At 51.4% G+C, this 27,571-nt stretch overlaps 1 protein-coding gene across 2 annotated transcripts; it reads right to left on the bottom strand.

Moving 5' to 3' along the window:
* Nucleotides 1-15,517: 15,517 nt before the first annotated feature.
* On the bottom strand, nucleotides 15,518-20,518 carry ING1 (inhibitor of growth family member 1). Of its 2 annotated transcripts, none has more exons than XM_068984538.1 (2): nucleotides 20,334-20,518; nucleotides 15,518-16,414 (listed from the first exon to the last, which is right to left on the bottom strand). In XM_068984538.1, the coding sequence occupies exons 1-2, from the start codon at nucleotides 20,467-20,469 to the stop codon at nucleotides 15,714-15,716; spliced, it is 837 nt and encodes a 278-aa protein (XP_068840639.1). In that variant the 5' UTR covers nucleotides 20,470-20,518; the 3' UTR covers nucleotides 15,518-15,713. The 2 variants fall into 2 exon arrangements, with proteins under 2 accessions (XP_068840639.1, XP_068840640.1); XM_068984539.1 differs by lacking the exon at nucleotides 20,334-20,518 and adding an exon at nucleotides 18,742-18,865.
* Between the last annotated feature and the right edge of the window lie 7,053 nt (nucleotides 20,519-27,571).

Raw genomic sequence — 27,571 nt, 5'->3', positions numbered from 1 at the left:
TAACCCCATCATTCACGTGCTATGTGCTCATGTGCTGAAACAAACAATTAGCCAATAATCAATAAACCCGAGGTTACACTCCGATAGATACAGAAAAATTTATGGCCTGTCTGGAGGAAGGGGCGATTAGTGTATGTTTTCTCTTAGGCGATGAGTAACCTAGATACAATCTTCAAGGCTCCCCGGTCTGGAGGGGGTCTTACCCTTCTGTTGCTGTTTCCATAGGCGCTAAACACAGAGTTCAGAGTCCTCTGGAGAGGTGGCCGAGCATGATCAGCATGAACAGGCCTCAGATGGAATCCAGGCCCCATGAATTCCTTCTTCGACACTACTGTTGACTAAGCTCCAGGTTTCCTTTGGACCTCACCGGTTTTTCTGTGAACGTCCTTTTGCTGAGTCAGAATCCAGTACAGGCCCCTGCCCTGCATCTGGTCCCCGGAGCCCCTGGGCGTCCTCTGGTCTTGCCAGGCCTGTGGTCTCCCTGTCTGCAGATGACACCCACTTACCACCCACCCCCTCAGGTGAGGGTGCCTTCAGAGAAGTACCTGGGAAATTTCTGAGCCTGTTAAAATAGAATTCTAGCTAAGGATTTGGCCAATAAAATCCTAAACAGGATTCCGGCTAAGATTTCACTAACTATGGATCCCGGGGAACCTGAGTGTTGGAAATCCAAAGACTAATGCGGCGTCATCTGGAGGTCAGTGAAAGGTCAGGTCCTCTCTCCCAGGGGTCAAAAATGTCTCCTCACTGATCTGGAAATCCATCGCACTTAAATGAGCTCTTTGGATGAAAAAAACCTGAAAGTAAGACCACAAGGAAAGGATATTGAGAATGATGGGTTTTTCACGGAGGAGAAAGGGGGTGCTGGGAGGTGCAGAGGGGGAACCCTGGTGGGAGGGGTGGGTGAAGGGCACCACGGTGATCAGGAGACCCCTGCCTGGGGGGCCGGGAAGGACCAGGAGGGAGTGAGGAGGCGGGAGCCCCGGGCGGGTCCGCGCCACAGACTCGCCCAGGAGCAGGGGCCACCCAGCCCCAGCACAGGGTTGGCGGAGAAGAGACTGGACGGCCACCCACCCGGACGTGCAGCAGCAGCCCGAGCTGATAAGCTCTGTGGCTCACACAGAGCACGCGTCCCTTCCCGGGGTTTTCGCTGGTTCTTACCCCATTAGATTAGCTTCTCTAACTCAGGTGACTTATCAGCGTCTCATGAGAAGACTGGGGCGCCGTGGAGACCTGGCCCCACCGGGAGCGCGGCGATGCTCGGCAGAGGGGGCCCTGCCCGGAAGCGCCCACCGAGGGTCGGCAGGGGGACACACACAGCCCGGCCTGTTCTGCTGCGGCTGAGACAGCGTTTCTGGGGGCAGACGCCGGGGTCAGAGGACTCGCTCCCATCCAAGGGCTGGGCCCCCGCGGCTCACCTGAGGAGCGCCTGTTGGTTGAGAACTGCACCGGCCTCACTGGAGGAGGACCCAGCGGGGCGGGAGGAGGCGGCCTTCCCAGGCGTGTGCTGTCTCCCGAGAGTCTGCAAGGCAGGAGGGGTGGGCTGGGGGGCCCCAGGGGTCTGCGTGCCCGGGGGTCTATGCCCAGGGCCTTTGGGGCCACACCGCTTACTCCTCATAAGACCTGCCAACCACCAACCTATGTCTAAAGGACCAGGAAGCCTATTTAGGAATGACTCCTGTTAGAAAGGCACCTGAACTATGAGTGAAATTTTCTCAGTTTGATACAAATTTGAAACCATAAATAATCAAAGCACAAGATTCCAACGTGTCTTTTCCCTGGAGCCGCAGGGCGATGGGCTCAAGCAGATCTCTCAGTTCAAGCACGTTTTAAAACGATGAAGAGAGTTTCATCAACCCTGTCCAGAACTCGGAAAGATACTTCATCACACACAGTCACACTACTCTTTAAACAAAGTGAAAACCTAGGTTACTAACACAAATGCATGATACCTTCCCAGGAGGCGCAGTGGTAAAGAATCTGCCCGCCAATGCAGGAGACTCAGGAGATGCGGGCTCATATCGCTGGGTCCAGAAGGTCCCCTGGAGGAGGAAATGACAACCAGCTCCAGTGTTCTTGCCTGGAGAAATCCCACAAACAGAGCTCGGAGGGCTGCAGTCCATGGGGTTGGCAGAGTCGGAGGCAACCAGGCACGCACGCGCAGAATCTATAATAGCAGGGGCTATGAATTCATTCGAACAATGAACCGAATATGCAAGACAAAGAAATCAAGCTTCAAAGAGGCAAAGCAAATTTTTTTAAAAAAGAAAAAAATTTAAAATTTGAAATGAAAACTAGCTAAATAAATAAATGAAGCTTGAAATCAAACTTTATTAAAGTGTGTTGGTGCAATTCTCAGTGAACCAGCAAAGAAGAATAAAACTAGCCTTTCCATTTCTTTAAGCTTTTCTTTTTCAAGTAGAGGTGGGAGTTTAAAACCTGTGTGACAGCGACCCGACCCTGTAGGCATTTATGAGGTTTTCAGAGGAGCTCGTGGGGCGCAGAGCCAAAGACGAAGCAGAGCCCCTCCAGCCCTGAGGCCTGGAGAGCAGAAAAGACCCTCGGCTCCAGGCACTCAGAGGCCCCCCAGCCCAGCCCCAGGCAGCACCTCTGTGATGGGACCTGAGCGGGAAGTTGCTGCCGGTTCACACTTCTCCTAGGATGTCTGCCTCAAACCTGCCAGGATGCTCCGTCCTCACAAAGAAGCTCAGAAGATCTTCGCCCTGGGAAACAGCCTCAGAAAGACAGCAGCTCTTATCACTGAACACAACATTAGCAAGTTCAGTTCAGTTCAGCTCAGTCACTCAGTCGTGTCTGACTCTTTGCGACCCCAGGGACTGCAGCACAGCAGGCCTCCCTGTCCATCACCAATTCCCAGAGTTTATTCAAACTCATGTCCATTGAGTTGGTGATGCCATCCAGCCATCTCATCCTCTGTTGTCTCCTTCTCCCGCCTTCAATCTTTCCCAGCATCAGGGTTTTTCCAAGGAGTCAGCTCTTCGCATCAGGTGGCCGAAGTATTGGAGCTTCAGCTACAACATCAGTCCTTCCAATGAATATTCAGGACTGATCTCCTTTAGGATGGACTGGTCGGATCTCCTTGCAGTCCAAGGGACTCTGAAGAGTCTTCTACAACACCGCAGCTCAGAAGCACCAATTCTCCGACACTCAGCTGTCTTCATAGTGCAGCTCTCACACCCATACATGACCACATAGTTTTGACTAAATGGACCTTTGTTGGCAAAGTAACGTCCCTGGGTTGGGAAGATCCCCTGGAGAAGGGAAAGGCTACCCACTCCCCAACATTCTGGCCTGAAGAGCTCCATGGACCGCACAGCCCACGGGGTCGCAGAGAGTCGGACAGAACTGAGCAACTCTCACTGTCACTAGCAAGATAAGACTGTGTTCATGACTCAGATTTTCCGCCCTTTAAACCCCATGTTAGCAGAACTGATAGCGGATTAGGGGACGGGGCAGTTGCCTGGTGGAATACGCTTAAAAAACAACCGCATTTTGCTTGAGAAAAGAATTAAACCAGTGTTCTCCAAATCATCTTCGTTGTTCACCCCACTAACAAATGACGCCTGAGCCGGCAGTCCAGTCTATGCATGTCTGTAAGTTACATGAAACACGCAAACACAGATTATAAAACATAAAAATAGAAATTTTCGTTTGTGGCCATACCGCACAGCTTGCTGGATCCTGGCTCGCTGACCAGGGATTGAACCCAGGCCCTTGGCTGTGAAAGCACAGCATCCTGACCAGTGGACCTCCAGGGAATTCCCTAAAAACAGAAATTTTTAAAGGATAACATAAAATAAATTATAGGTATCTTACAATTCTGGGCAGCTCCTGGGGGTTTTGTGGTCTACCAAGATATTAAAGGAATGAGTGAAAAGCACATGGGGCCTGCATTTCAGTTCAGAATGTAAAAACTGCACGCTGAACCAAGAGAACGGATAAATGACAACAGGAGAAGCAAGCTCACGAGGGCTGGGGAATATGTTCTGGATATTTTGGTTGTATTTTCTCTTGGTTTGTATTAAATTGTATCACTCCCGTTTCTAAATAGAGGCCACGGCACTTCCAGTTTGCATTTATTTAAAGTGTGAAATTTCAGGGGCTTCCCTGGTGGTCCAGCGGCTAGGACTCCATGCGTCCACGCAGCGGGCAAGGGCTCGATCCCTGGTCAGGGAACTCAGATCTTGCAAGATGTGCAGTGCAGCCAAAAAAAAAAAAGAGTTTTCAGGAAAGAAACCTGCCTTGACGGTACTTAGAATTTCAAACCAACTACATGAACTTGAAACTACCGGCTTTGGCATGCATTCAGATAACATTTCCTGTGCCTACAGCAAGGCGTGCAGGTCCCAGGATGTAACAATGAATCAGTCACGGTTCCTGGTCTCCAAGAACTCCGCTTTGACTGGCTACGATCAGTTTGATAAGAGACTTCTATCCCCAGCAATATGGCAGGCTAGATATCCTGAACACCTTCAGATTGAAGTGATTAATATGTTTATCAAATATTTTTTAAATGCACTCTGGAGATAGCATGAGATTGGAAAAAATGAAAAAAACCAATCCACAGAGGCCAAAGCTAAAGGAAAGCAGAAATCCTTGTTTTTGCCAAAAGTGTTCTCCCCTTAGGCCAAAGCCTGGAATCGTGGCTCCTTCCTGGAGGGCTGCGTGGGCCTGAGTGCAGAGTGGGGTTGGGGGACACAGCCTGGCAGAACTCCCTGGCCTTTCTCAGGCTTCCCTCTGGCCCAGCGCCCGCCCCACTGGGAAAACCGGCGGAGTCCACTCCCAAGCAGGAAAGAGGAGGGGGCTTGCTGTGGAGGAATGAACGCCCCCAGTGAGCTCTTTCTCCACCTTGGTCCTGGGTGAAGGGGGCACGTTTGAAAACACACCAGCTTTACCAGACTTCGTGTGTGTGTGTGTGTGTGTGTGTGTGTGTGCTGTGAATTTCCACCAGTTGTGTGGCCAGAAAAATCCACAAGGTGGGGGTTTAGTTTTACTTGGTTTGCAGGTTGTGAGCGAGCTGGCAGAAGGAAAAGCAAGCCTCAGGGGAGGAATTCACCTTCATCTGAGGCTTCCCGGGTGGCTCAGGGGTAAAGAACCATCTGCCAGTGCAGGAGACGCAGGAGACAGAGGTTCCAGTCCCTGGGTCAGGAAGATCCCCTGGAGGAGGAAATGGCAACTCACTCCAGAATTCTCGACTGGAGAATTCCACGGACAGAGGAGCCTGGCAGGCTACAGTCCGTGGGGTCGCAAAGAGTTCGACATGAGCAACTCTGAGCAACTCAACAACAGCAACACGGTATAAAGCATAGGCTTCTGGTGGCCTGACGGCAAAGAACCCTCCTGCCAGTGCAGGAGAGACAGGCTGGATCCCTGGGTCAGGCAGATCCCTGGAGAAGGAAGTGGCACCCCACTCCAGTATTCTTGCCTGCGAAATCCTGTGGACAGAGGAGCCTGGGGGGCGACAGTCCCTGGGGTCCCAAAGAGTCGGACACGACTGAGCGACTAAGCCCACCACACCGTGCCGTAATCCATAACTGATCTGGGAGACCACGTAAAGCAGGCACACTGTCACCATTCTCATTAAGCTCCGACAAGACATACTGATACACGCAAATCCAAGATGAAGCTATAACTCCCGCCACTGAGTCTGCCGTGCAGCCTAACTTTTGGAAGATACAACTGAACAGACCCCACAAGAGCGGGTTCCATGACATTAGAGCAAGAATCTAAAGTGGCAGGGTTACTGAAATTCCTGGGGCGTGTGTCTTGTGGAAGCAAAAGACACAGACAGGGTTACTCACTTACTTCCTCCTGTATTCCTATGAGGTTCCTTTGCCGTCTGACTCTGACGACAATTTTATTAGTATTCCTAACATCTGACACAGGAAGGAAGCTAGTGAGTGGCATTTCTGGCCTTACCAGTGAAGCCAGAACTCTGGAGTGGGGACTTCCTGGTGGCTCAGTGGTTAAGAACCCGCCTGCCAACGCAGGGGACGCAGGTTTGATCCCTGGTCTGGGAAGATTCCCAGTGACTTTGGGCAACTAAGCTGGTGAGCCGCAAGGATGGAGCCTGCGCTCTGGAGCTGTGCTGCACAGCGAGAGAACCCTGAACACAATTAGAGAAAGCCCCATGCACAGCAGCGGCAGCCCATCAGTAAAAACAAAGGTGCTCACCAAAAAATGGGAAAGGAATCCTGGGGCATGCCTGGGGTAGAGCGCGTGCTCCCCTCGTGGTTGGCGGGGTGACTTGGAATCTTTTAACGATTGAGGATGTCAGGCCAACATTCTTTCTTCTTAAAGTTGCTCAGATGTGTCCAACTCTTTGTGACCCCATGGGCTGTAGCCCGCCAGGCAGGCTCCTCTGTCCATAGAATTCTCCAGGCCAGAATACTAGAGTGGGTAGCTGTGCCCTTCTCGAGAGGATCTTCCCAATCCAGGGACTGAACCCAGCTCTCCCACATTGCAGGCAGGTTCTTCGGCGTCTGAGCCACCAAGGAAGGCCCTTAAGTGCAGGAAAAGCAGAAGGTCAGCCCCAGAAATATAAATGTGGGTGATAAAAACAAATATGTCTGGGAACCATGAAGAGCTTCTGATCAATACGGTCAAACACTAAAAAACTGGAGGAATTGTGCAGGGGAGAAAGTTTTAATATATCCCAAACCTCAGATGTGCAGATACCACCCTGAAGGCTGAAAGCAAAGAGGAATTAGAGACTCTTGATGAAGGAGAGTGAAAAAAACTGGCTTAAGACTCAACATTCATAAAATGAAAATCATGGCATCCGGTCCCATCACTTTATGGCAAGTAGATGGGGAACCAGTGCAAACAGTGGCAGTCTTTATTTCCTTGGGCTCCAAAATCACTGCAGACGGTGACTGCAGCCAGGAAATCACAAGATGCTTGCTCCCTGGAAGAAAAGCTATGGCAAAGCTAGACAGCGTATCAAAAGCAGAGATTACTTTGCCAATAAAGATCCATACAGTCAAAGTTACGGTGTCGCCAGTAGTCAAGTATGGGTGGACCATAAAGAAGGTTCAGCACCAAAGAATTGATGTTTTCAAACTGTGGTGTTGGAGAAGATTCTTGAGAATCCCTTGGATTGCAAAGAGATCCAACCAGTCCATCCTAAAGGAAATCAGTCCTGAATATTCATTGGAAGGACGGATGCTGAAGCTGAAGCTCCAATACTCTGGCCACCAGATGGGATGAGCTGACCCATTGAAAAAGACCCTGATGCTGGGTAAGATTGAAGGCAGGAGGAGAAGGGGACGACAGAGGATGAGATGGTTGGATGGCATCACTGACTCAACGGACGTGAGTCTGAGCAAACTCTGGGAGATAGTGGAAGACAGGGAAACCTGGCATTTCTGCAGTCTGTGGAGTCGCAGAGAGTCAGACACAACCTAGCGACTGAACGTCAACAGAAACAGAAACAGTTTCTCTTGGGCCATCCATGTAATTGGTGATGGCAGGATTTCATACTGAGTAATTACTATGGATTTCATATGTCAATATTTGATCATATTATTGAGATCCTGTTCAAATAGTTTAAAACAGTTACTTTACAACCGTTGTGTGACATTTCTGATTCCTGAAGTTTTTGAGGATTTTGTCTGTTATTCTCAGTTCTGGTACCTGTTTCCTTGTCATTTCCTTGATTGATTGATTGACTTTTTACTATGAAACAGCTAATCGCTCTGGAATTTTGTGGTTGTTCACTCGCTTAGTCGTGTCTGATTCTTTGTGACCCCGTGGACTCTAGCCCACCAGGCTCCTGCCCGTGGGATTCTCCAGGCAAGAATACTGGAGTGGGTTGCCGTTTCCTTCTCCAGGGGACCTTCCCCACCCAGGGAGCGAAACGGCATCTGCTTTGTCTCTTGAGGCTCTTGCGTTGCAGGAGGCTTCTTTGCCCTCTGGACCGCTGGGGAAGCTCCAGGCATAGTATGGAAATCTCCCCTAAAACTGTCCCGTGACCGTCCTCACGCATTCCACGCCCAACTTCGTCTTGCGCAGCTCATCTAGCTTTTACTTTTGTTAATATTCTTCATTCTAGAAATAGAGTTTCAAAGCTTGCGAAGTGAAATGCTCACTACTAGCCTTTGCCTCGAGCTGGAGCTCACCCTGCTGTGCCTTCGACTGCTGTTTCAGGCAGACCTTCGTGCCCTGAGAGTATTTCCCTGTTAGTCACCTCGGGATTTTTCACATCTATGGGGCCGATCTACGAGGCAATGAGCCAAAAATATTTTGAAAACCGTGTATATTGACTGTAGAATAATGATAACCCTCACCACCAACTAATTCTCACTTACTTTAAGATACAAATGAACATTTCCGTTTGCTGAGCACGTCCCAGCTATCGGGGAAAGAACGAAGCCAGATCCACGCCGGTTGCCACGGCGGCAGCATAATTACCCATTTTAAACCTGGCACCTACCAGGGCAAGACGAATTTTAAAAAGGGAAAGGTTTGCTCTAAACACAGTACCCGATCATCCGAGCCAGACCTGCGTGGCTCCGAGTCTAGCACGCCATCTGCCCTGCTGGCCATCGCTGACGCCGTGAGGGCCCAACTTTCCCGTCATGTCTGAGCTGCAGAGAGGAAGCCGTGCTGCCTGTCCTCAACTTCTCTGGTCCCAGGATTTCCCGAGCTGTCCCTTCTCTCTTTCACCTTAGAGTAAGGCATAGTCAGTTTCTGTCACTTGCAACCAGAGACGCTCAAATACAGTCATGGAGGAAATCAAAGTATTTCTCAAGCAATTTGTCATGCAAAATAAAATTTGGAAGACAGCAAACCGTTTCTAAGCATCTTTGTAAATGGATAAATTGCTAACAAGCCCTATGAACAATTACTGATGTTTGTTCTTACAAAACTTTATAACAGAAAATATTGAATGCCTTTGGGTAATCAAAATCTAACCAAATCCAATTTCTCAGATATCCACCATTCAGAAACATTCTGCATTTCTAATGGCTTATACATTTGTCCTAAAAGTATTTCCTTCACACAAACCCGCTGAAATTCCACTTCAGGCATGACTATTATTTAGACATTAGAGAAGAAAAATGTCTTGATTTTTGATGTCGATTCTTAGATTCGTTATTCACTCAACATGTGTTTATTGGAGGTTGATGGCTTCCCGGGAAGCGTGACCCCCTGATGGCCCTGGGGGTGAATCCGGGCCACCATGGACGGGCTGCCTGCAGTCACAGCACTCTGGTCTAAGCTCTGCCGCTGACTTGCTGAGTCAAGTTGTCACCTGAGCCTCCATTTCCTCTGTTACACACAGAAGCGGCTGAACTAATCTCTCTATGCTCACGTTCAACCAAGAGGTGAGTCAGCAAGGAGGTTACTGGACTCTGAGAGCTGCTGGAAGCAAACCTCTATTTCTCTACTTACTTCTGTTCTGCAAAGAGAAACAGCGATTTCTAGAAAAGCAGCTGCAGGCCTGCTCCTCACACGGGAGGAGAGAGGAAGTGGCCAGTCTGTCCTGAGGCTGCACTTGACTGCTTCTCTCCAACTGTAAGGGATCTGTGTCGGTTTTCAGAATACATCGGTCGACTGGAATAGCCAACAACTGACCAAAAACACGCCTCCGATCGTGATCTGCATGGACTTGAGCGTTTATGAGGTGCTTGCACACCTCCGTCCGGCCGGTCCTCCTGCCAGGGGAGGAGACACACTCTCACCCTCCTTGGGCTGTCCCTGAGGACACTGGGCGGAGAAGCAACGGCCCAGAGGTCAGACTGCATGAGGTGAGCTAGCGCAGGTCTAACCCGTCTGACCTCACATCTCAGCTCAGTCCAGGACCGCGCCCTGCCTCTGCTGAATTGCTTTGTTGTTGTTGGGTCGCTCGGTTGTTTCTGACTCTTTGCAACCCCGTGGACTGCCGCACGCCAGGCCTCCCTGTCCATCACCATCTCCTGGAGCTTGCGCAGACTCATGTCCATCGAGTCAGTGATGCCATCCAACCATCCCATCCTGTCACCCCCTTCTTCTCCTGCCCTCCATCTTTCCCAGCATCAGGGTCTTTTCCAGTGAGCTGGCTGTTCACTTCAGGTGGCCAGAGTATTGGAGCTTCAGCATCCGTCCTTCCAATGAATATTCGGGGTTAATTCCTTTCGGACTGACTGGTCTGAGCTCCTTGCAGTCTAAGGGACTCTCAAGAGTCTTCTCCAGCACTGTCAGTTCCTCGGCGCTTAGCCTTCTTTCTGGTCCAGCTCTGTCTCCACTGTAGGGTGGGGCAGGCGCCGGCTGTGACCGGCCGGCTGTCCACCTGGAGGCCAGGCGGTGCAGGGCCTTCCTTCAGGCCCAGGCCCGGCAGCGAGGGCCCCAGGCTGACTGCCCACACCCTGGGCTCCTGTTCCAGCTGAGGTCCTGGACACGTTCCTTCTGCCTGCTTCCGTCTCCTCAGTTTCGAAGGATAGAGGTGAGATCGAGGCGGCGGCAGCAGCCTCAGGTCCTGATCGCAGGTCCTGCCAGGATGGGGATGGAGGGAAGAGGACTCAGGCTCTGCAGCCTGCGGAGGGACGGGGGTCTACAAGAATCAGGCCTCGCCCGGGGCTGAGCACCCTCACCTGGAGCAGGGACCCCTTCCAGGCAGGGTCCTTGTGAAGGTTTAAGCAGACAAACACTTAATACCCACCTCCGAGCAGCGCGTGGCAGGCAGTCGATGGAGGCTGTTCATTTGTCAGCAATGCGGACTCACTCTATCTTGAGCGGACCTGCCTAAACAAACACTGTCTTGTTTAACAGGTACACTCAGGCTGAACCAAGCGTTAAATTGTGCGAATCAAGATTTAACCTGTTACTCCATTTGCAGTGACTTCAAGTAGGGGTTTTAAAGTGAAAAAGTTATCAACCCCGTTTTTTTGAATGAAGTCAGATGATAACAATGAATTTGAGGCAGGGACAGAAAAGTGATCTAAGGCTTTTCTTCCTTCCAGGAAAATGACGCATTCGTTGTCATCCTTTTTGGGGGGAGGAGGGGACACAGCAAACTCGTGTTTAGTTTGTGAAGAAAACAACATATAGTTAAATATTCTGAAACAAAGCCCCTCATTAAAAACTCCCAGAAATGGGATTCCCTGGTGGTCCAGTGGTTAAGACTCAGGGCTTCCACGGCAGGGGCTCAGGTGTGAACCCTGATGGGGAATTAAGATCCCGCATGCCACATGGTATGGCCAAAAAAAAAAAAAAACCCAAACCCGGAGGCTATTTTGAGTCTCGACACACCTCTTTCCTGAGCCAAGAAGGGAGAAGAGAGAAAAGCCTCAACTGATTAGCAATTTCTTTAGATTAAACGAACCCAGAAGTCTGGCCCCAAACTGCCTAAGACCACCTGGGACCAAGATGGAAGCAGAATGGGTCGAAGGCTGCAAGGGAGGGCAACAGAGAGTCTCCATAAAGCCTCGTCGCGTGCGTGCCAGCAACTGCTGAGAGTCATCAATCACCTCCGACGGGACCCTGGAGAAAAGCCAGGCCTCTGGCAGGGGCACGTCATCTTCAAACGTGCAAAGACAGAATGTTCGCAACTTGCTTCCTGAAAGGTTCAGAACCTTAATACACATGGCCCGGAACACGATATGGACACGAGATACGAACGGACACTTCACGTAAACGCCTATTCTTTCTGAAATCAGCGTATAGTAAAAAAATAAGTAAAAGAGCAAATAGTGAACACACGGTGGATTTTGCTTTGGTAAATGCTTTATCACCTCAGCAAGCGCGCCCGTGGATGGCTGCGGCCACTGAGTCACCTCCACGCCCAGGTCGCCGGAGGGCGGCCCGAGGGGCCTGTCGCTGCGGCGTTCCTTCTCAGGACCCCGGGCACACCCTCCTCCGAGCCCCTTGCCCAGAAACACCATACAGTGGCTGCCCAGCGTGCGGTGACTAACTGAATGAGCCAGGTGGCCTCGTCCTGTTTTGTGCCGGGTGTCCTTTGCGCTAGCTGAGTAATGACGTTGTGATAGTTTCAGGTGAACAGCGAAGGGATCCAGCCACACATATGCACATACCCATTCTCCCCCAAATCCCCTCCCATCCAGGCCGCCACGGAGCATTAAGCAGAGTTCCTCATGCTGTGCATGTGTGCGTGCTAAGTCGCTCCAGTCCTGTCCGACCCTTTGCAAACCCATGGACTTTGGCCCACCCAGGCTCCTCGGTCCACGGGATTCTCCCAGGCAAGAACACTGGAGTGGGTTGCCATGCCCTCCTCCAGGGGATCTTCCCAACACAGGGATCGAACCTGCGTCTCTTACACCTCCTGCACTGGCAGGCGGGTTCTTTACCATTAGCGCCTCCATGTACTGTACAGTAGGCTAAGTTTAACACAAACAAAAAGAAAACAATAAAGTAGGTTCTAATGGCAACATCTGATAATTGTAATAAGTTGGCTATTAAGTAAAAGCAACTGGCACTTAGCAGAGGAGGCGGGGGTGGTGCATGAAACGGGCGAGAAGGGCCTAAAAGCACAAACGTCCAGTCAGAGATAAGTCATGGGATATAAGGTAAGGCCTGGTGCCTGCAGTGAACAGTGCCACACTGCGTATCTGAAAGTTAAGAAAGTAAATCTTAAAAGTCCTTATTAAAAGGTTAAAAAGATTTTGTAACTGCATGGTGACAGGTGTCAGCTAGACGCAGCGATATGAGGTACACTTGAGACATCATTAACACGTTATATCAATTATACCTCAGTAAAAATTTTCAGATAAAAAAAAAAGCAAGTAAATAAAAGCAAGTGTTCTCCACCAGGCTTCTCACTAACCTCTATGGAAGAACTCAGGCCCACTTCCGGGGCTCCCCTAGGTTCCCTGGGCCTCTATCATGACCTAAAGCCTAAGCCTTGGTCCTTGTTCTGTCGCTAGTCGCGTCCGACTCTTTGCCACCCCGTGAACCGCAGTACACCAGGCTTCCCTGTCCTTCACCATCTCCCGGAGTTCAAACCTAGACAGCGTATTAAAAATCAGAGACATTAGTTTGCTGACGAAGGTCTGTATAGTCAAAGCGATGGTTTGTCCAGTAGTCATGTATGGATGTGAGAGTTGGACCGGAAAGAAGTACTTACCTGTGACTTTTTACCCAGCGTCCACTGGAATCAACCAAAGTGATTTAAGAGACAGCGAAAACCCACAGCCTCTGCCTCTGCGACATTCCACTTTTTAAGAAGAAAACACAGCCAGCCATTGGTCCTTACGGGAAACTTCATCAAGGCACGAGCGGAAGCCCCAGCGTTAGATTACCTTGAGGCCAGCGTCCTACTCGCCTCACCCCGTTCTCAGAACCACCCCACGCGAAACTCACGGCTGACCCCTGGGTACCCGGAGCTAGGGGCGTCGAGTCTCGTCAGCGGAAAACCCGAGTACACCTGAGTCAGGCCCCCACCCCCGAATCCCAGGCTGAGGCCACAGACTCAACAACTGCACTTCCGTCTTGCGCTGCTGGAGTATTTACCTCCGAAGAGAACGCACGTGTAAGTGGGCCCACGCGGTTCAAACCAGCTTTGTTCAATGGCGAAATGTATTTTACCAGGGAAGAACTGTAGATCAATTTAGGCAATTTACTCAAGACCTAACCCTAAAGGAAATCAACCCTGAATATTCACTGGAAGGACTGACGCTGACGTTGAAGTTCCAATGCTTTGGCCACCTGATGCAAACAGCCAACTCACTGGAAAAGACCCTGATGCTGGGAAAGACTGAGGGCAGGAGAGGGTGACAGAGGATGAGACGGTTGGATGGCATCACTGACTCAACGGACATGAGTTTAAGAAAACTCCAGAAGACAGTGAAGGATGGGGAAGCCTGGTTTGCTGCAGTCCACGGGGTTACAGTCAGGCACAATCTTAGCGACTGGCAAATAACAGGCCCTAAGGGGCAAAGATGGGGCTCAAACACTCCAAGGTGTGGCCCCTGGGTGTGTCTCTCCAGGACAGCCGTCTACACTGAACCTGAATGAACAGGAAGAAATCCAGTATTAGCAAAGATATGCTATTCAATATGCACTTTAATAACTTAACTTTCATTATCAGCTATAACTAACTATAAGTAGAAAGCCAACAGATAGCGTTGTTTTAAATAATAACTTATATAAGCAAAGATTTGTTTAAACCGCTTTTCTTGCAGTTACGTCTGGCACAAAAAACTTTCTCAGTAACTGTTTACCAGATGAAGGTAACAGTCAGAAAACGGACTCCTGGTTTCACACGTAGTGGACATCTGCCGCAGGCACCCCAGATGCTCCAGGGGCCCGACCTCCCCTGTGGCGGCTTCAGACCTGGCAGACCCTGAAGAGAAATGACCCTCGCCCACCTGGGGTTAAAGGGAACCACGTTATCACTCAGAGCTCAAAGTCCCACCAACCCACGCAGTAGGTGGGCAGGGAAGGACGCTGATGATCACGCCGGCCGTCAGTCTACATCCGACGTCAGCACAGGCCTTCAATGGGGCCAGAAAAGAAATGACTTCAGCTCTGTGGGTCCTGAACCGCTCGACTCTGACGCTGGACAAACTCGGCCACACACGTGTTAGCAAATGAGCCTGGCTGTGCCCATAAACTTTATTTCTGGACACTAAAATGTGAATGCTGTATAATTTTCATGTGTCATGAAATAGTATTCTTGACTTTTTTTTTAACCCATTTAACAATCTGAAGATCATCCTTGGCGCACACACCATACAAGAGCAGGTGGTGGGCGGCATTTGGTCTGTGGGCAGTCATTTCCCAACTCCTGCTCTAAACATACGCTCCTATTTTAACCCTTATTTTTCTCCTGGCAGTTAGGGCAACTTCTACTTGATTACGTGAGAACAATAATACAAAATTTTCTTAAGGCTTTGTCTGCTGGTGTACACGTTTTTAAGACAAAAATGTAACACGTACTTATGTCAAGATTAAAGATACTGGTAGATGAACAAACTGGCCAAGTCGCATTTATTTCCTCACGTCATGTCTGCAGCGGTCTCCTGCATGTGGTGGCATCTGGTTGCACTTCTGATCACAATACAGGAAGTGCCAGGTCCACTTGAAAACCCTCATCGGTACAATTCCTGTAAGTCAGAGATAGCTACCCGGGTATTTGTGATAGCAAAAGCGTGCTCTGAAGCTGGACCTCTCCGGTTTGGTTCAGAAACAAACGTTCGCAGTCATTTAAAAATGGCCATCTGGGGAATGGGCCAGGATATAAAATGTTTGTCTGGTAAAATTAACTGTTTGGTGTTTTCCAAAAACAATTTTCAAGCGTTAAAACTTGTCTACTGAATTGTTCCATGGATGTACACTATTACAGCGGGAACGAACAGGCCACAGGCCATGTTTTTATCAACTTGGCTAACTTTTTTAAAAGAATGTGCTCATGAAGTAGTCACATTTTTATTCAGATAGAACAGTGGCGAGATGGACTCTCTTCTTCCCACATCTAATGCGTGAGGTTGCTGCCAAGACGCCCCAACCCCCAACAACAAAAAAATCAGAGACTGACTTGGGTGTTTCATTCAAACCTATATTTGCAGTTTCTCAAACGCTGATCCATAGACCACCTTCCTGTTACACGTGTGCACCTCCGGACAGCAGAGACGCCCGGCGCCCGACCGAGGACAGCGCCTCCTCCATCCACAGGTGCATCCCTGCGCCCGCCCGCCCGGTGGCGACGCAATAAATACGCGGCTTGCGGCCGCCTGGGTCCAGCAGGCCCGCCACTACCTGTTGTAGGCCCGCTCCCGTTTGGACTTCTCCAGGGCCTTGTCCATGGTCTTCTCGCTCTCGCCCCGGCACTTGGGGCAGTACCACTTGCCCTTGGGCTTGTGGCTCAGCCCCACGCAGGAGAAGTGGAACCACTCGATGGGGCACTCGTCGTTGTCACAGCCGATCATCTCCCCGTAGGAGACCTGGTTGCAGAGACAGTACGTGGGCTCGTTCGGGTCGATGGGCAGGTCCGCGGGGGACGCCTCCCTCTCCGCTTTGGCCTTGGAGCGCTTCTTCTTCTTGGAGGCCTTGGCCTTCTTCTCCTTGGGCGTCCCCGAGGTGACGTCATCGTGGTCGTGATTATTAGCCGCGTTCTCCCGGTTCTCGTTGTTGCGCTGCCGCCGGGACCTCTTGTTGTTGGGCTTCTCCGCCTGCGCGATCGCCTCGTTTTTGGACTTGTCCTGGCCGGCTTTGCTGTGGCCCGTGGCGTCAGCGGCCTCCTGGTGGGCCTCCAGCAGCTCCACGTGGCTGTCCACCTGCCGGGCCCGGTTCTCCACCAGCTCCACCATCTGACTCACGAGCTGGATCTTCTCGTCGCCCAGCTCCTGGCTGCGGATCAGCGCCCGCTGGATGCAGTGCAGCGCTCTCCGCTTCTGGGCGCCGTCCGCCTCCCGCTTGAACCTCTCGTAGTACTCATCCAGTTCCTTCAGGATCTCTGCCAAGGGGAAAACAAGTGTGAGACCCCCGCCGAACACAGTCTCCAACCCATAAAACCGTGGTTGTCAGGGACCAAAATGATCAACGCAAGGCTTCCTAGGACAAAAAATCTGTAACACCTAGGCCTTTCTAACAGGCTTTTACCCCGTTACAAAAAGAAAAAAAAAAAATCCATGGAACTAAATACAAACGTTAACACGGTTCCCATTTATCAAAGTGTACCCCAAAGCTTCCCAAGGGACTCTGCGTGCGCTCAGAGCATGGGTAACAAAAACTCCCTGGACAAGCAGCCATGGGGAGAGTTCAAGTTTAGGCGAGGTATTGAGGCCCAAGCTTTTATTTTCTATAAAACTGAAGATTATGTCCTATATTTCCATTGTTTTTATCCAAGCATTTTGGGAACATTTAAAAGGCTGTTATTCTCTTTATTTTAGCGCGCCGACATCTAGAAGCTACTATGAAATTAGATTATATAAATACTACTCAGTGGCCCATGGCCTCAGTTTACTAGCCACATCACTGCATCACAGCACGCACTGGAGTATCTCTGTATCACCCTGTTACTGAAAACAAGAATGGTCTGTAAGGAGGAGCCAGACAAGGGCAGCCCTGCTTGGACATGAAGGTAACAGCTTTCACTTTTCCCTTTACTGCTTAGAACAATAACATTTGTATCTACAAAAGACAACAGATTTTAAAACAAACAAAACTCCCTCCTACTAAATGTTAACCTATTTGGGCAGGTTAGAAAACAGTATACCTGATTTTAACACGTAATTTGGCAAATGGAACTAGGCAATTTCTCAAGAAATAAAAGCTGTTAGATAAATCTGACTGAAACAAGTAAATATTCTTGCCAAAACTCTACTTAAATACACAGAAATTCCCAGACTTATTTTCCCTAAACAGTAATCATTAAACAGTATCAGATTTTACTCCTGAAAACCCTTTGCAGTCTCTTAAGATAAGGCAATTCAACTCTGCAGCTAGGAAGTTGGGGAGGATGTGGGTAGAGGGTGTATAAAATGTGACATGACCACTTCCAGATGCTATCTCCAATTAGTTATAAGGCACACACCTAACACCAGGGTAAACAAACGAACTTAGGCCAACACCACTCAAGCATGTATTATTTTCCAGGCTACATTCTTCAGACTGCCTTCTACTAGAAAGGAGGAATGCCAGAGTCTCAGGGGCTCTTGGAGTAAGTAATCCTGAAAACAAGCAGCTCTGTTCAGCTTATCCAAGTTCTATCTCATAGGTGTTAAAATATGAGTTTCTGCCATTTATTTTTAAGTGAATTACACATTACAAAACTGTATCACTTGGTTTAATCAGTAACCCAAGTTTCTGAAGACAATGTTAGCATTTCATTGAAAAGACACCAATTCCATCATACCACTAATTTGAAAGTTAATAGCATACAGCTTCTTTCACATCACAACCAAGCTCACAGCCCTGTTAAGCCTTACTGTGGGAAAGAAGCAAACATCCCATCAGAAAATCACCAAGAAATAATTCTGTTACCTGCACAACAGCATACATTTCTTCAGTGCCCCCAAGCAAAGGCACTCTTATCAACAAAGCCACTGAAGTACAAATACCTGTAAACAAGAACTCGGGTGCTAACTAGGGAGGCATCCTGGTCTCTTTAGCTCCATTAGCGCCAACTGCTGCTAACCCTTTTTTTCTAAAAAGGCTCCACACACCAGCACCCTGTGAAAGTAACGGTACTATGAAAGGAGTCTTAAAGTTAATGGAGACTGCAGAACAGTTTGATCTGTCCGATGATTAGAGATGTATTTTAATTTTACATAGGGATGGTACCAAAGTTCTATTAGGAAGCCCTTTCCTTGGGGGTGCATCACCATTAAAAAAAAATAACGTTTTAAAAATAACTGGAAAATATTTCAAATTGAAAATAACCTCAAATATCATTGGCAAACGAATTACAACCCATCCTTATGAATTAATGTCCCATTGAAAATAAGCAAATACTGTTAATCAAAGCTTGACTTGCAACCGAGAACTTAAGAACGAAGCCTTAATTTCTAGACTAGACTGCGCTGCAAATCTCGGCGTTTATAGTAAATCCCAACCGAATGAGTTACGACCACTATATGCCAGGTGACGAGGCTCCCTCGGGGCCCCGCCGGGGTGTCGGCGGGGCTGGTCTTCTCCTGTGGAGCCGGACACGCGCAAAGCGGCTGTCACCGCGCCTCTGAGGCGGTAAACAGCGAGTCATCCACCTCCGTCTCCGAGCGCAGCGCACGCCACCCGCGTTCCGAGTCCGGGGCACCCACCCACCAGTCCCGGGTCACTCACGGCGCCGCCGCTCCCGCGGGCCCCTAGGGCCCGGCAGGAGGCGCGACTGCATCCTCGCCAGGCCCGGCGGCACGGACCGCCGGTCTCTCCCCGTCCCCCGGGTGTCCCCATTGCTCCGCGGCGGAAGTGACCCGCTCCCGTCCTTGGGGGGGCGGGGTGCGGGCGGGGCCGAGCCGCACCCTACCAGTGGAGAGGCGGCCAGCGGGCGGCGCGCCCCGCCCCTGGAGCCACTGCCTATAGGGATCGCCGGACCGGAGGGCGTGGGCCAGACGGGGCACCAATCACGACGCAGGAAGGGAGGACACAGCCCGCCCCAGCCGTACCAATGGCCAATGTGAGGCCGGAGGCCGGCCGACCCGAAGACATTCGAATCGACTCGACCTCCTCCCTCCTGCCCGCCCCTCTACGCAAGGGAAAAAGAAGGCGGCGGAAACAGAGCAGTGCCACTCACAGTGTAAGGTCCGCCCCCATCCGGCCCAGGAACCAATGGCTCACCGACGGACTGATAAGGACATTCCATGGGAGATACCGAGGCCAATCACAGGAGGCCGAGGCGGAACGATCGCAATATGCTAATCGGGCGCCTATATAAGTCGCCGCGAAGGCAAGCCTTGGGCAGAGCGCGCAGGGGCGCCTTGCCATACGGTCTCTGGGTTCGTGTGGGGCCCTTCCTGGCTATCCACCTCCCCCCGCTCTTCCGTTTCCCTGCTGCGCAGCCCTGTAAACATTAGTAAACTCCGAGGGACTGTCCACGGCACAGACACAGCCCCCAGCGCCGTGCCTGACCGGGCAGCAAAGTTTCCCCAACGGCCGACAATTCCCCGCGGACCCGACCCCTACGTCTCTCGGGCAGTCTGGGCGGCAGTGGCTGCAGAGGACGACGCACAGATCCCCTCCCCTGCCAGGTCCCTCTCCAAACCGAAGGTACCTGCCTGCGCCCCCCCGAGCGCAGCACGGATGGGCGACTTCCTCGCCCCATCATCCCTCCCCTCCCTTCCCACGGCACACACGGAATAAAGCCCTGGCCCTCCGCAAGCTACTCCCGGCCGCGGCACCCCTCACTCGGTGTCCGGCGCAGCGCGAGGGCCGGGGGCTGGGTGGGGGCGACTGGAGCCGCACCATGCGGAGTACGGACCCCGGACTTTACGTAACACTCAGATTCGGGACTGGGTGGAGGTGGTTCCGGGGACCCCTCGCCCTCTGCGCCCTCCCGGCAGCCCTGCGCGCAGCCCCGTCCCCGCGCCCCTCAGCCTAACGACCGCGGCACAGCCCTCCCCAGGCGCCGTGGCCTGCGCCCCCTGCGCCCCCTCCCCCGCAGCACCCCGCCTCGTCACTTCACTACAAAGAGCGCTTTGCTCGCGCAGCCTGGCATCGAGACCTCTCTCGTTCCTCCTTCCTCCTCCGTGCCCGGGCTTCGCGCACAAGGACCTTGGCAAATCAAAGACGCCCCAGACCTTTTGTTTCTGCCCGGCAAGGGCCCCGCCGCGGGCTCGCGGCTCTCCAAGAGGGGAAGCAGGACGGCCCGCGGCCCCGCGGCGCGCCGCCACCAGCGGGGATGGAGCAGCCGCCCCCGCCCATCCATCCCGCCGTACCTTGGTATTTCGCGTCGATCTCCCGCATCAGAGAGACGTTTCTCTGCAGATCAAAAGGCAGAGACTCGATGGAGTCCAGGTAGTCCTCCACGTAGTTCACCAGGTGGATCTGCTCCCCGTTGGCAGGGCTCAACATGGTTCACCACGGTCCCCGGCGACTCCGCGCGGCTTTCCGCTTCCTCCGGCCCCCGCCCCCTCGGAGCCCGGCGCTGCAAAATGCAAGGCTCCCGCCCGCCGGCGCGCCCCCCCCGACTCCAGCCGGCCCCGCGCCGCTACATCTGCGAGCCGCGCCGCCTGGGCCCGGGGACCGGCTCCTGGCGGGCCGGGCCGGCGCTCGGCGGCCTCGGGCGCGGGGCGGGCACGGGCGGGCGTGCGGGCGCGCACCCCGGCGCCGGGGCCGGGGCCGGGGCCGAGCGAGCGCGGGAAGGGGCGCGCGCCGCCCGCCGCACCGCACTTGTCCAACGTGGAAAACCCAAATACCAGTTTCAAACACTTGGGAAACATTCGGCCCCCCGGCACCGCGCATGCGCCCCGGCGCCACCGCCTCCTCCCCCGGGGGCCCCGCCCCCGCCGCACGCACGCCCCTAGTCAGCCCCGCCGCCCGGGGGTGGGGCTCTGTCTGTCACTCCGGCCCGGGCGGGGGTCTCGCGGGCAGAGGGCGGCGGGCGGGGAGCAAACTTTACTAGGAGTTTCGCACTTGCAGGCAGAGCGGCGTCGGGCGGCACCGCACTCCCACTAGGGCGTGGGGGGTGCCGCAGGGCGGCAGTAGGCCCCGCCCCAGACTGCCGGAGATAAGCCCGCAGCAGCAGCCCCGCCGCCAGCCCGCTGACAACCTCTCTCCAGCCTCTAGCCCCTCGCACTCCCCCAGCCCGCTCTGCAGCGGAGAAATATATAAGTACGGCTCGGAACAGACTGGCAACCTCGGGAGCCAATCGACTTGCCGCGCACAGTTGGATGGTCCAATCAGGACGAGGAGGGATGGGTGAGCTCGGGTACCGCCCTCTCCACCGGGGTCTCACTACTGGAAACCCGCGTCCTCCCGAGGCGGGCGGGGCCCGGCCGGGCGGAAGTGGGCGCGCGTGCGCACTAGGGCGGCCACGGCGGCCGCCGGCCCGCGCGGGAGACCTACCAACTGGCGGTCGGACCACCATTCCCAGCGGCCCCGGCGGCTCGCGCGCCTGCGCGGTCCAACACCGCCCGCCCTTATTGTGTCGCCGGCTGGAGGCTGGAGCCAAGCGGCTTGGAGACAAAGAGGCTCGAGAGGGGAACCCACGCCGGGCCCCCGGAGAGGCTGGGTGGCCCTTCTCGCCCGTCGCCTGGATGCCGCTCTTGAAGTCCGCGCCCCCACTTCGAAATACCACCCACAGCGGGGCGGGGCCGGCTTCCAGTCAGGGGTCCCGGGGGGTTTCTCTCTCGGTCTCGGGGCCTCCCCTCCCTCCACGTCTCTCTCCTCCTGGTGCTAAACTCAAGTTGGGCTTTCTGTGAGCCCCGTTGCCTAGACGACGAGCCCGCGCGCGGGCCCGCCCCTTCCGGTCGAGGACCCGCCCCGTGGGCGTAACCACACCGAGGCTTTGTCCGCGAGCCCGGGGCCTGCGTGCGAGCTGCTGCTGCAGGCAGGCGAGCTCGGAGGCTCTCTCTCCGCCCCGTGGGTCCTCTCCCTGGGTGCAGAGGTCCTGTCGCCGTCTTTAACCCTGCCCGGTAGTTCGGCCCCAGCCTACGGGCGTCCGCTACGAGCTCTGCGCGCCCTCTCCGGCCGGTGGGGGGTCGGCCTCCCTCCTGTGTGCCCCGCTGCTTCGCGCGGTCCCGCCCCTCGACCCGGGAGCGAGGCTCTGGTGGAACCCCGAGTGTCCGCAGAAGCAGCGTTGTGACAGCCGAGACCGCTCGGAAGTTTTCAGTCCCTCTCTGTAACCAGTAGAATTGCAGCCCCAGCCCGGTGTTTTTAAAATGGGCGATTGTCCGCAGCGCGGCTCGCCCTGGCCAGGTGACGGGCTCGTAAACAGTGCGAGACAGCGTTGAGCTGTTTCTGTCTTTTGAAACGAGTTTTCACGTTGGATCCTTGCTGCGCTGATCAACGCCGAACAGTACTTAACACTTTGAAATGAGTTTCCTCTTTACGCTCAGCCCCCTTAATCCACCCTCACATCAAGAGAACGTTCACTTCGAAACTTTGGGGAAACGGTTGTTATTTCACTTAGAGATTCACATTTTTCCAGTTTGGGCCCAGTTTAAAGCGGACGCTGAGTTAAACTTCATTTATAGGCCACTAGCCTGCACAAGACTTTAGTACTCTGACGCTATGTGGAAACAAAGATATTATGTGGCCTAGTGAACGCTGAATAAGAAAAAAGATACAAGTAACTTTAAAGTACGTGAGCAAGAAAGAGGTTCAGTTCAGTTCAGTCGCTCAGTCGTGTCAGACTCTTTGCGACCCCATGAATCACAGCACGCCAGGCCTCCCTGTCCATCACCAACTCCTGGAGTTCACTCAGACTCACCTCCATCGAGTCAGTGATGCCATCCAGCCATCTCATCCTCTGTCGTCCCCTTCTCCTGCCCCTAATCCCTCCCAGCATCAGAGTCTTTTCCAATGAGTCAACTCTTCGCATGAAGTGGCCAGAGTACTGGAGTTTCAACTTTAGCATCATTCCTTCCAGAGAAATCCCAGGGCTGATCTCCTTCAGAATGGACTGGTTGGATCTCCTTGCAGTCCAAGGGACTCTCAAGAGTCTTCTCCAACACCACAGTTCAAAAGCATCAATTCTTCGGCGCTCAGCCTTCTTCACAGTCCAACTCTCACATCCATACATGACCACAGGAAAAACCATAGCCTTGACTAGACGGACCTTAGTCAGCAAAGTAATGTGTCTGCTTTTGAATATGCTATCTAGGTTGGTCATAACTTTTCTTCCAAGGAGTAAGCGTCTTTTAATTTCATGGCTGCAGTCACCATCTGCAGTGATTTTGGAGCCCCGCAAAATAAAGAAAGAGGTAGGTACTTTTAATCCAGGCATTTATTGCCTTTAACTGAGAAGTGTTCATCTGGATTTAAGGATAAAGGTGAGAAAGAATTTACTCCTTTCAGTGATAATCAAGCGGGACCATTTTGTTTTGGCTTTGTTTTTTAAATCATGATGTCCTCTCAGTAGTGATCCCTCATGTTTACATGGACTTCACAGACACATGAGACAAAAAAAAAAAATTGTTTCATTCAACAAAAAAAAATTTAATGAGCGCCTACCATGCGTGTGCTTCCCCCTCTTGTGGCTCAGCTGGTAAAGAATCGGCCTGCAATGCGGGAGACCTAGGTTTGATCCCTGGGTTGGGAAGATCCCCGGAGAAGGGAAAGGATACCCACTCCAGTATTCTGGCCTGGAGAATCCCATGGACAGTATATCCATGGGGTCGCAAAGAGTGGGACACGACTGAGCGACTTTCACACTTCACCACGTGTTAGCTACTGTCCCCTGCACTAGGTAAGCAGTGGTGAGTAATGTGTGTAAGACATTTACTTTACCCCTTGGGCTAGCTAGCCGGAAAATATTTGATTAGTTTTACCAAGTTCTTTCCCATTCTGTTCTTTTCCTCTATTTCTTTCCATTGATCGCTGAAGAAGGCTTTCTTATCTCTTCTTGCTATTCTTTGGAACTCTACATTCAGATGCTTATATCTTTCCTTTTCTCCTTTGTTTTTCGCCTCTTCTTTTCACAGCTATTTATAAGGCCTCCCCAGACAGCCATTTTGCTTTTTTGCATTTCTTTTCCATGGGGATGGTCTTGATCCCTGTCTCCTGTACAATGTCACGAACCTCCGTCCATAGTTCATCAGGCACTCTGTCTATCAGATCTAGGCCCTTAAATCTATTTCTCATTTCCACTGTATAATCATAATGGATTTGATTTAGGTCATACCTGAATGGTCTAGTGGTTTTCCCTACTTTCTTCAATTTAAGTCTGAATTTGGTAATAAGGAGTTCATGATCTGAGCCACAGTCAGCTCCTGGTCTTGTTTTTGTTGACTGTATAGAGCTTCTCCATCTTTGGCTGCAAAGAATAGAATCAATCTGATTTTGGTGTTGCCCATCTGGTGATGTCCATGTGTAAAGTCTTCTTTTGTGTTTTTGGAAGAGGGTGTTTGCTATGACCAGTGCATTTTCTTGGCAAAACTCTATTAGTCTTTGCCCTGCTTCATTCCGCATTCCAAGGCCAAATTTGCCTGTTACTCCAGGTGTTTCTTGCCTTCCTACTTTTGCATTCCAGTCCCCTATAATGAAAAGGACATCTTTTTTAGGTGTTAGTTCTAAAAGGTCTTATACGTCTTCATAGAACTGTTCAACTTCAGCTTCTGCAGCTGGTTGGGGCATAGACTTGGATAACTGTGATATTGAATGGTTTGCCTTGGAAACGAAGAGAGATCATTGTGTCGTTTTTGAGATTGCATCCAAGTACTGTATTTCGGACTCTTTTGCCGACTAAGGTCCGTCTAGTCAAGGCTATGGTTTTTCCTGTGGTCATGTATGGATGTGAGAGTTGGACTGTGAAGAAGGCTGAGCACCGAAGAATTGATGCTTTTGAACTGTGGTGTTGGAGAAGACTCTTGAGAGTCCCTTGGACTGCAAGGAGATCCAGCCAGTCCATTCTGAAGGAGATCAGCCCTGGGATTTCTTTGGAAGGAATGATGCTAAAGTTGAAACTCCAGTACTCTGGCCACCTCATGGGAAGAGTTGACTCGTTGGAAAAGACTCTGATGCTGGGAGGGATTAGGGATAGGAGGAGAAGGGGACGACAGAGGATGAGATGGCTGGATGGCATCACGGACTCGATGGAGGTGAGTCTGAGTGAACTCCAGGAGTTGGTGATGGACAGGGAGGCCTGGCGTGCTGTGATTCATGGGGTCAAAAAGAGTCAGACACAACTGAGCGACTGAACTGAACTGAACCAAGTTCTTAAAATGTATGCCAATGACTTCAACATTGAATGGACAAGGTTAGAAGACCAATAGCTCGAGCATAGCTGTAATCACCCATTTAAAAATGCCACTAAAGCAAAGAGCTTAATTTTGAGGCTACACTGAAGGATTTGGGTAGTTTCAATTGTTGTTTGGAGTGTGTTTCAACAATTGATATTAAATGTTTTTTCTAAGGTTATAGTTCTAGTTTGAAGATGTTCAAACTTATGGAAGCAAAAGAGATGGACTACAATTCTTTCTGTTTTGAGCTGCTTAAAATATAAGTCCTAACACGTTCATCTCAAGCCTGAAGTGCCCTAAACAATATGTGCTGCCTCACGACTATACTTGGGATTTACAGATTTTTCTTTGACGCAAAATGTAATGCTGAGAACTACACTTTTTGTTGTTGTCATTAAGGGCTGCGAAATGGCATTCATGACGTTTTGGAATCATTAATTTTAATATACTTACTGGTTCTGACCTAGACTGGGAGGAGTCAGATTAACTGGAATCTGTCTCTCTCTCTCTCTCTGGGTATGCATGCTACTATATCTTCCTGGCCACTTTCATATTGAACTTGCAAGAAGAGTCATGCTTTTCACCGTCAGTGAATAATGCGTCTGGTTTTCCCTGTTTGAAGATTCCCGGAAGACTTGAGGTAGCCCTGCTGCCCGCCACGGGCTGAGCACCTTACAGGACCAGCTTTCAGAGGACAGAATATACCTTTGTTGGTTTAGAACATCATGGTTTCCCATGGCCAATTAAAACACGCCAGCTGTCCAGCTTCAGCAGGGTTCCATCTTCAGTCTCACCAAATTTGTTTTTAAAACTTCTAGCTTTTCCCTCAAATCCTTCATGTTCTTACAGATTGCAGTTAAGGCTTTTGTCATTTTTCTGGCATATCTAATGTCTGTCAGAGCTTTCTCTATCAGAGGTTTTACTGCTCAGATTTTCTCCCACCTGCAATGGGTGGATCTCCTCAGAGATTACCCTTTTCTGCATTTGGTGCTGGATACAGTGAAAGAGGTGGCTTAGTGGGTCAAGAATCTGCCTGCCAAGCAGGAGACATGGGTTCAGTCCCTGGGTTGGGAAGATCCCCTGGAGACACAAATGGTAACCCACTCCAGTATTCTTGCCTAGAGAATCCCATGGACAGAGGAGCCTGCTGGGCTACAGTCTATGGGGTCGCAAAAGAGTTGGGACAGGACTGAGCAACTAAGCAACAACAGAGTTGAAAGTAATTTACACTCTGAAGTACTCGAGGAACATAGTGCTATATTCAAAATGGACAACCAACAAGGACCTGTTGTATAGCACGTGGGATTCTCAGTGTTGTGACAGCCTGGATTGGGGGGCGGTTGGGGGAGGATGGATACATGTACTTGTATGGCTGAGTCCCTTCACTGTTCCCCTCAAACTACCATTACATTGTTAATTGGATATACCCCTACTCAAAATAAAAAGTTTAAAGTTTGAAAAAAGAAAAAACCCAAAAATAATTAGGGAGAGAAACACACCTTGTACTAGAAAGGAGAGAGAATTACAAAAGAGCAACAAGGCAAGCTGCAGGCAGTGGGGAGGGGGTTAATGCTGAAGCAGGGCTCTGAGTGGTGGGGGAGAGGGGCTTGGCTCCGATGGGAGGTCTCCTAATTGTGAATGACAGGCTCTAACACTTCAACCGTCAAGCCTTCGGACACAGTCCCCATGGAATTGCAGAGGTCTTGGGGAAAGTTTAAGTGCTGTTGGAAGGTGCTTCTTTATCTCTACTGGAGCACTTGCCTTCCTATTGACCGACCAAAACAAACCCCCAAAAGAACTGGGAAACTTAACGTGCTGTTTTGAGGACTGCAAAAGCAAAGGGGATTTCTTTGTTTTTTTTTTTTTTGAGACGCTGTTTTGGAAGATATCAATAAGGACACGTTTGTCGAGATAATTTGAAAGTTAACTTCAAGAGACTCCGCCTTTAAACAGTCTCGTTGAAACCGCAATTCAGAAGGCTTTTGTTCTCAAGAGACCAGAAGACAGAACTTACAACCTTGAAATGAATCCCAGGCAGTCATTTCCTACTACGCGTACTTGATGAATGGGCGGTGCCCTAGCTTTGCTCTTTCATCCGGTGACAGGGTGTGCCGTGTTGGGGTGCAGACGTGCTCAGTGTGTGCGTGAGCCGTGCTGGGGTGCAGACGTGCCCCCGGAGCAGGCGCGGAGCCGTCCGGCTGCCCGCGCCGGGGCACTGCCTCCTGCGGCGCCCGGGCCGGGCCCGGGGTTGCACCGAGGCTGCTCAGTCGGGC

Source organism: Capricornis sumatraensis, chromosome 12, assembly GCF_032405125.1.
Source record: "Capricornis sumatraensis isolate serow.1 chromosome 12, serow.2, whole genome shotgun sequence".
Taxonomy (NCBI): Eukaryota; Metazoa; Chordata; class Mammalia; order Artiodactyla; family Bovidae; genus Capricornis; species Capricornis sumatraensis.
The sequence above is the reverse complement of the archived record's forward strand: the minus strand, read 5'-3'. Positions and strand labels throughout refer to the sequence as shown.

Excerpts from the sequence above, each read along its gene's own strand:
- ING1 (XM_068984538.1), bottom strand. The coding sequence starts at position 20,469 with ATGTTGAGCCCTGCCAACGGGGAGCAGATCCACCTGGTGAACTACGTG. Across the intron at positions 16,415-20,333 it reads GATCGACGCGAAATACCAAG|AGATCCTGAAGGAACTGGAT; the intron begins GTACGGCGGGAT and ends TCCCCTTGGCAG.